Source organism: Suncus etruscus, chromosome 16 (genome assembly GCF_024139225.1).
Source record: "Suncus etruscus isolate mSunEtr1 chromosome 16, mSunEtr1.pri.cur, whole genome shotgun sequence".
NCBI classification, from domain to species: domain Eukaryota; kingdom Metazoa; phylum Chordata; class Mammalia; order Eulipotyphla; family Soricidae; genus Suncus; species Suncus etruscus.
This window is the reverse complement of record NC_064863.1, coordinates 11,569,131-11,578,156: the sequence shown is the minus strand read 5'-3', so window position 1 is coordinate 11,578,156 and position 9,026 is coordinate 11,569,131. Positions and strand designations below refer to the sequence as shown.

Genomic DNA, 9,026 nt, shown 5'->3' with positions numbered 1-9,026 from the left:
TTTATATTTGAGTTACATCCTTTAAATGGGATCATGATGGGGGGCTTACATGAATTATTCAAATTGAACTTTGAGGGTCAACAGTTTCTCAACCTGGCTTCTACTTTATTAAAAAAAAAACTTTATTGATTGTTTTTTGGGCCACACCCAGCGGTGCTCAGGAGTTACTCCTGGCTCTGCACTCAGAAATCACCCCCGGCAGGCTTGGGAGAGACCCCATGGAATGTCAGGGATTGAACTCAGTCTATCCTGGGTTGACTGTGTGCTAGGCAAATGCCCTATCACTGTGCTATCTCTTCAGCCCCTCAACCTGGCTTTCTAATGGAACATGGTATGTCTGATGATCTGAGATTTTTTTGTTTGTTTTTGGGCTACATCCAGTGGTGTTCTGGGGTTATTCCTAGCTCTGCACTCAGAAATTAATCCTGGTAGGCTTGAAGGTCTGTATGGGATGCTGGGGATTGAATCTAAGTCGACCCTGTTCAAGGCAAGCGTCTTTCTCTCTGTGCTCTCTCCAGCCCCTGAGATATTTTTATTCTTTGAACATGTCTATATAATAGCTTTAAACCACAACATTAATTTTTTTCCACTATTTAAGATTTGTGCAAAACTTGTTATAACAATTAGCTCACAAGATAGAGATCATCTTTTTTGGCCTTGCTTACATGTGAGGCCCTAGAAATGCAGGGGAGAGATCATTTGCTCTCAAGCACATAACATGGAAGGGCAGAGGAGGTGGGTCTTTGTCTCCCTCTCTGGGTTGGAATCAAAAGATTTTGTCCCAACCACATCCTGTGGCTATGACAATCCTGACTGTCAACTCAACCGAAGTCGTGAGAGAACTGTAGCTTAGGAGCCATTAAACTTCTCTAGAATTCTTGCTTCTCAGAATGTGCAAAGAAGTTAATGTTTTTAGGCCACTTAGCATACAGGGTTATTTTTTGTTTGTTGATTTTTTTTCATTTTTTTTTTGGGGGGGGACATATCCAGCTGCCCTTAGGGGTTGCTTGTGGCTCTTCTCTCAGAAATCACTTCTGGCAGGCTTAGGGGACCATATGGGATGATGGAGATCAGGGATTGAACCCAGGTCGGCTGTGTGCAAGGCCTCCCCACTGTGCAAGGCCCTTCTCCAGCTCAAAGTCTCCTCACTTTCTAAGTGAGTACCAGAATTAAGTTAGTGTTCATTACGTCGAGAGCTTGGAATGTGCTACTCAAATGTAATGCTACACTGAGTATGTAATTCTCAGAACGTCTGAATGAGCAGTAACTTTCTGTTCCATTTTACAGTTGACCATACCTCTGCCCATTTGGATTTACTGTTGCTCTATTACTTTTCTTTGGGGGTGTTGCTGGCAGTTCATGGAGAATTGCACAGAACAAAGGACGAAACCCAGAATTACTGAATGCAAAGCATTCACTTTTCTTTCAGCATTCTTCCTACCTCTCTCTATTATTAAAGAATATTTTCCAGGGCCAAAGAGATAGCCTGGAGGTAAGGCATTTGCCTTGCATGCAGAAAGATGGTGGTTCGAATCCCAGCATCCCATATGGTCCACTGAGCCTGCCAGGAGCGATTTCTGAGCGTAGAGCCAGGATTAAACCCTGAACGCTTCTGACTGTGATCCAAAAACCAAAAACCAAAAAAAAAAAAAAAAGAATATTTTCCAAGCAGTGCATCAATGTTTCATCAATGTTTACAAAGGGAAAAGATCTGCAGTCAAAGTGGCCTCAGTGGAGATATTCTAGGAAAAGCAAATGGAACCAATATAATGGATATGGTTATTCACAGAAATATTATTGATTGTAACTCTCTATCTTTTTAAATTTTTTTTTTCAGTTTTTGGGCCATATTTGGTGATGCTCAGGGGGGTACTCCACATATGAGAAAAATTCCTTCCCTCCTGTGCTACTGCTCCAGTCCTAGTCAATCAATTCTTGGTATATTTATTTGGTTGGTTGGTTGGTTGGTGACTGATATCCCATAATAGGTAAACACTTGCCTAGGAGAGTCATTTTTTTAACCTGTGTTTTAGATTATTATGTTAATTCATGAATTCTTTATTGATCACTATCTTCCTCAGATACGTATCAGATATACACAGATGTAGAAACTGAAGTTTCTACACAGGCAAGTGTTTTTTTCCAAGATCTTGTGGGCAGGTAGATAGTGACAGAGATAAAATTAGAACAAGGGTCATTGTTTTCTTTTTTTGGGGGGGGGGGCACACCCAGGGGCACTCAAGGGAAACTCCTGGCTCTGATCTCAGGAATTGCTCCTGGCAGGCTCAGGGAACTATATGGGATGCTAGGGATTGAACCTGGGTTGGCTGTGTGCAAGACAAATGCCCTATCCACTGTGCAATCGCTCCAGCTTCAAGAATCAGTGTTTTTTATATGAACCAGGCTGTTCCCCTCTAAACTAGCAATCAATCAATGGCAACTATTTTTTCAGCATAAATACTCCTGTTTCTTTTCAGCCTACACAGCTCCCAGCATTATAAATATTTCTGAGAATAGCCTTATGTAAAGGGCAACTTTTTTGGGTACTGTGCACGGGGTTTATGAGGTTTTATTTATTATATTTAAATGGCAGAGCAGAAAGGAAGGAAACAGAGCTACTTCCCTAAATGCTTTCCCCACTCCCTTTCTGCAAAGATGAAGCAATCACTTGGCAAGATGTCATCATCCCAGTGAATGTAAAACCTGACAAGTTACAGGAAACTTGATCATTCTTTGGTTCAGAAACTTGTGAATCTTTTCCTCAATACATGATACAAAACAGATGAGTCAAGTTGTCTGTGAGATCAGTCATCTTTCCCTGCAGGCTATGTACAGTAAACTTTCCTGGTCCCTCAGGTTAGCTCATAATAGAGCCTTTGATGGGAAATCCAAGAGGTGTTGTTGACTTGGCAATACGTACAAAGAAGCAGATAGGAAAGACATGGGCAGGCTTCGACAGTGGAAGATATCATGTGTGCTCTGTTTGGAATCTTTGCAAAGAAATGTCATGGACCACTCTACCCAGCAGAGCTCCATATTTGTTATTGAATTATCTGTGGCTTTAGTGTTATCCAAACTTCTCTTCAAGAGGTCGTCTAAGGCATAGGACTAATCTATAGTTAGACCCTGCTGGAGTTTGTGACCTTTTCATTTTCATTGTGATCATTTTCATTTTGGTAACCTCTGACTCTGGAGATTAAGAGCAAAAAATAGGGCTTTTCTTGGCTTCCATTAATGACAGAAACTAGTCTTTCTGTTTTGGTGAGGTTAAGAACATGTTCTGGGGTAGAAAAGACATAGATTTATTACATATTTGCTACTAATTCTATGAATTGCACATAAAAAAACTCAGATGAAGCATTCAGAATACATGACAAGCCCTCACCATGCGTGAATTATAGTTTTCTCCATTCCTTTTTATTTTTACTTTTAGGTTTTTTTTTTTGGGAAGGGGGGTCACACCTGGCAGCACTCAGGGGATACTCCTGGCTCTGTGCTCAGAAATCTCCCCAGGAAGTCTCGGGGGACCATATGGGATGCCAGGATTCGAATCACCGTCCTTCTGCATGCAAGGCAAACACCCTACCTCCATGCTATCTCTCTGGCCTTTCTCCATGCCTTTTACTCCTATCACTCTGCTTTCTTTCATCTTTTGAATGTTGTCCTCCCTGTCTCCTCACCACCCTCTCCTATGTGTCTCCTTACTCTATGCTTTTGGATAAGGCCAAGCATTCCCCATTCTCCCATATAAGCTACAAACAAGTCACTTCTAGACAAAAATTCCACACCTTAAAAAAATGTGCTTTGGGGGCTGGAGTGATAACATAGCGGTAAGGTGTTGTATGCAGCCAACCTGGGATGGACCCAGGTTCCATCCCTGGCATCCCATATGGTCACCTGAGCTTTCAAGGAGTGATTTCTGAGCACAGAGCCAGAGGTAACCCCTGAGTGCCACCGGGTTTGGCCCAAAAACAAAAACAAAAGTGCTTCATGGTTTCACCATTGATGCCCTGTCCGCTGTCAGGAATAGGAAGTGCTGAAATGTGTTGAAAGTGGAAAAATGTGCTGAAGGTCTGGAAGGGAGTGGATATGGGGCAGGAGCAGAAGCCAGAGAAGGGATGTGCATAATGTAGCAGGTTCCCATCCACCTACTTGTCCTTTCAGTCTTTTTACATGTGTTTAGATACAGTGGTCCTCAAATTATCTACATGATTTTCATTTTCGTACTTCTGACATGAAAATAAAGCCTGCTTATTGAGTCACTTGACAGAATGGGAAAACTATACAGTACGGAGGGATTACCTGCCATTATCCCCACTTGGGAAGATACTGGCTAAGATTTTGGGGTTAGGGTGCTAGCACAATGGCAGGGCATTTGTGAAGATCACATGGCAGGTGACAGTGAGTACTGGGGATTGGAAACAGGGCCTCACACATGGTAGACATATGCTCTGTCATGTGATCCTCACTCCCAGCCCTCCATCCTATTTCTCCAAAATCATTAAAAACCATTTCTATAGCTTCAAAGAGGTCTTCAGTCCTGTAAAAAAAAAAAAAAGGTGGTTATAGATCAAAGGGCATTAGAAATAAAGAGCAGAGGCAAAGCAGATAAAATGAAGGTCAGAATAAAATGTTGGATAAGCATAAATGAATCTACTTATAATTAATATTGCTGTTACTGATTACAAGTGGTCCAATTTGGGCTGGTGTCATAGTACAGTGGGTAGGGTGCTTACTTTGCACATAGCTGACCTGGGTTTAATACCCTGAACCCCATATGGTCTTTTGAGTCCCATGAGGGGTGTTCTTACTGCAATTGGGTATGACCCCAAGCAAAACAAAACTCATTTTCTCCGTGTGTGTGTGTGTGTGTGTGTGTGTGTGTGTGTGTGTATGATTGCATATTCTTTTAAAATGTGCTTATTGGGCTGGCAAGATAGTACAGTGTGTAGGGAACTTGCCTTGCAAGTTGGCTGACCTGAGTTCAATCCCCAGCATCCCATATAGTTCCCTGAGTGATTCCTGAGTGCAGAGCCAGGAGTAACTCCTGTACACTGCTGAGTATGGACACAACCCCTAAATAAATAAATAAATAAATAAATAAATAATTAGGGACAAATACTCAAATTTTATAACTGGAACAGTAGTAGGTGAATACAGTAAGATATTAAAACCAATTGAAATACGTAAAGACCTTTAGCTTCCTCCCATCTCTGCTTACAGGTTTCTTCTTTGTTTATTTTTGGGTCACACCTGGTGGTGCTCAGAGGTTACTCCTGGCTTTGTACTCAGCAATCACTGCTGGCAGACTTGGGGGATAATATGGGATGCCGGACATCAAACCTGGGTTGGTCGCATGCAAGGCAAATGCCCCATCCTCTGTGTTATTACTCTAGTCCAGTTTCTTCTGTGTTATTTTAGAGACACAGACCTTTGGATACACATGAGCATGTCCTTAAGAGTCTCCTATATTAAAAAAAAATATATATATATATATATATATATATATATATGAGTCTCCTACATATTATTCAGTTCATTATAATCTTGGTTTCAATCTAGATCAGCAAAGATAGATCTAGCTTTTGAACAGAGACACAATTTCCACCTGAATGGATGTGGATAATCTAGTCGCTGGCCAGTATCTTATAGGAGATGGCCTAGTTCTTGCAATATCTTGTCCCTATTTTTTGAAACACTTTTATTTTGGGGATGAATTATGTCCATCAAATTCTTTTTCTTTCTTTTTGGGTTTTGGGCCAACCCAGTGGTGCTCAAGGATTACTCCTGACTGCAGTCAGGAATTACACCTGGTGGTGCTCTGGGGTCCATATGGGATGCCGGGGATCAAATCCAGGTTGTCAGTATGCAAGGCAAAGCCCTATCCATTGTACTATTTGGCTTTAGCCCCAGTCAATCAAATTATTATGTTATCTGGAATGGAACTATTTTAAAAAGATTAGACCTTTTATTAAAAAATATTTTTTGAGGGGCATGTATTTTGGATATGCTTTGGATTTGTTCTCATGGGTCTCTCCTGGTGCTGCTTGCGGGACCAGTATACGGTGGCAGGGATCAGCTTCATGGAAGGCCAGTACCTTATCCCTTTTACTATCTCTCAGCCTCTGGAGATAGACCTTTTAAGAGAAGATTCACTTGAAAAGTTGAGAGAAGACAGGCCACACGAGGACACAGAGAAGGTAGTGATCTGCAAGTTACAGAGAGAGGCCTCAGAAGAAACCAGACATGCTAACATCTTATGTCAGGCCTCCAGAATCATGAGAAGACAAAGAGCTTTTGTTAGACTCAATCTGTAATATTTTATTGCCGCAGCTTTAACAGACCAAGGCAAACAATCCATCTGTAATTATATAGAAAAGCCAATGGAGAATTACCCTCCTTGATTTAAATTTGAACAAATAAAGAACTTGGGGCAGAATTCAGGTTTCAAAAGATATCATTTTCCGAGTTTCCTTTACATAGGAAGTATACAAAAGTAGGAAAAAAATTAAGTAGCCTCTAGCATTGCATTTTAACATAGTGCTCTCTTCTTTCTATATTGCCATGAATATAATAAATACAATGTTAAAAGGTTCATTTTTCCGTCACCGTCCTGATGAAGCAATTGGAGTTTGGTTATTTTGACAGTATGAATCAACTCTGGTAGTGACAGAGGACTGTGATTCCAACTGTTTTGCAATAATAACTTTTTTTCCATTGCAGTTTTCACAAATAACCCTTTATGAGGAAAAGTGCTGTGTCATGAACTAAAAAAAAAAAATGCTCTAGACTGACTGACCTGTAACCCTTTCCATGGCTGTCAAAACTAGAACTGGAACAGATTAGCAAAGCAGTCAGGTGGCATATTTTTAGATTACCCAGAAATGATTTGGCCTCCACCCCCATCACTCAGTTTTTCAGGGCAAATGAGAGCAGGAAAGAAAGAATCCACTAGACCAGCAGGCTTCATACAGTGTGGATTTTCATGACGTTGTAGGGTGTCTTAGTGGCCAATAACTGTGTGGTCTATTACAATTCCTTCACTCTCCTCTCCCAGCAGAAATCAGGTGATTAAACCAACATCCTTGGCCTGAATAATACTTCCTGTTCTGCTCTAATCTACTGTAATGGGGTCTATGTCTTCTTTCTAGGGCTAAAGTTGAATTGTAAATCAATTAATTGGTATATTATTAAGCATATGGAGCCTATATTAACAGCTTCTTTCAAAGAGAACAATGACCTACAGGACTTGATTTCCACAGGGACTCTTTGGACCTTCCAATTTGGGTTTTTGAGCTCCTGTGAAGCTTGGTGAGTGCTCTTGCTCTTCTGTTCTATGCATTTTACAGGTCTGGCTCTCATGATTCAATAGCCAAGAGAAACAGAGGGGTGTAGAGGTAACAGAACCTCACTCTGAGTGAAAAGTTCAGAATGAGGAAATTACGGAATGCCACGAGCTTCCCCCATTTCTTTTTTTTATTTTCTTTATTCACCAATATGTATTAGTAACTTTCTGATGGGCATTGTCTTAAGTGCCAAGGGCAACACCTAGCGACATGTTCTCATCGCATTCATTTTCCTACCCAACAGGTTTGCCAGAGGCCCTGGTCTACATTCCTGGGATAGATCAGAATGAACTAGAAAGTACTAGTAGAATGGGGACTTGGAGCGAGTTTACAACGAGCTGGAGAAGAGTCTTGCTGGGGGTGGGGGTGTGTGTGTGGCAGCCACAAGCCCGTCTCTAAATTCCATGACCTGACTCCTCAATAATCAAAAATGGATTTAAGGGTTAAGTAGGAACATCCTGAAAGTTTGTGGGCTCCCAATTCTGCTTTGCAGTTTTTGTTTGATGGGAACTGGGGCAGCCAGCAGAGAGAGGGCTGATGAGAGAGCAGAACCCGCTCATGGGTTTCCAGAGGGAAATGGCAGGTCCAGTGTGTTTCCTTCGCTTTTGGGGTACTTTCTGAAAATGGGGCCTGAGGACAGAACTGTGCATCCTAGAGCCTCATGTCCCTCCGGGGGTGCCTGCAGGACTTCTCAGGATCCTCTTTCCTGCCTTGGCCCAGGTCCCAGCTGCAAGTTGGGAACCCCTTAGGAAATCACCTCACCCACCACCAGGCTCTCAGGTCTTTGGAGCACCCCTAAAATAGCTTGTGCTGAGAGTGAGGGGGATAATAAGCCTGTTTCACGCAAACTCCAACCATGCAGCAGCTGGAGCCACCATCTTAAGCTGGCATGCATCCCAGACCCTGGCCATTGTGCTCCCTGAGAAAAAAATGCGCCTCGACAGCCAAGCTTCCCTTTCTATCCCATATTTAATGTGGGGAAATGAGAATTAAAAAATAAATAAATAAAAGACTCGCTTTCTGCACCCCAACCCCGGCCAAGGGGGGTCCCCCTCATAGGGAAAGCAAGCCAGGCCTGCCTAGGCGGGAGAAAGTTGCAGGCCCCGCCAGCCCGCCCAAACGCCCGCTCACGTGACACCGTGGGCCCCCCACAGGGCGGGGAGGGCGGCCGGCGCGCAAGCGCGTGCGCATACCCGACGCTCGGTCACCACCCCGTGTGCGCTTGCGCATAACCGGCACTAGGCCCCCTCCCCACCCGAGCGCGCATGCGCATTCTCATTTAGGGCCTCCCGGGCGCGCGTGCGCATGCCCGTTACTCGCTCCCTCCCAGGGTGCGCGTGCGCATACCCGCCGCACGGGGGTCTTTCCTCTACCCGGGTGCGCATGCGCATTCCCGGTTTTGGGCCACCCGGGTGCGCGTGCGCATATCCGTCCTTCGTCCTGCCGGGCGCGCGCGCCGACGGGGCGGGCGCATGCGCAGGGGGGCGCGCCGCCTCCGGCCCGCGGCGCGGGTTGTCTATGGCTTGGCTTGGCGGCGGCGGTGGCCATGGCGCCCTTCCCCGAGGAGGTGGACGTGTTCACCGCACCGCACTGGCGCATGAAGCAGCTGGTGGGGCGCTACTGCGACAAGGTAACGGGCACACGCCCTGCGGCGCCCCCCTGGCACACACACACGCACGA

The 9,026-nt window shown here is 44.1% G+C and overlaps 1 protein-coding gene across 1 annotated transcript in view; it reads left to right on the top strand.

Moving 5' to 3' along the window:
* Positions 1 to 8,838: 8,838 nt before the first annotated feature.
* The window catches only part of FBXL5 (F-box and leucine rich repeat protein 5), a 53,061-nt gene continuing 52,873 nt past the window's right edge, over positions 8,839 to 9,026 (top strand). The window contains 1 exon segment of the mRNA XM_049789965.1: positions 8,839 to 8,976. Within this exon segment, the coding sequence (XP_049645922.1) occupies positions 8,893 to 8,976 (84 nt within the window). The 5' untranslated portion in view covers positions 8,839 to 8,892.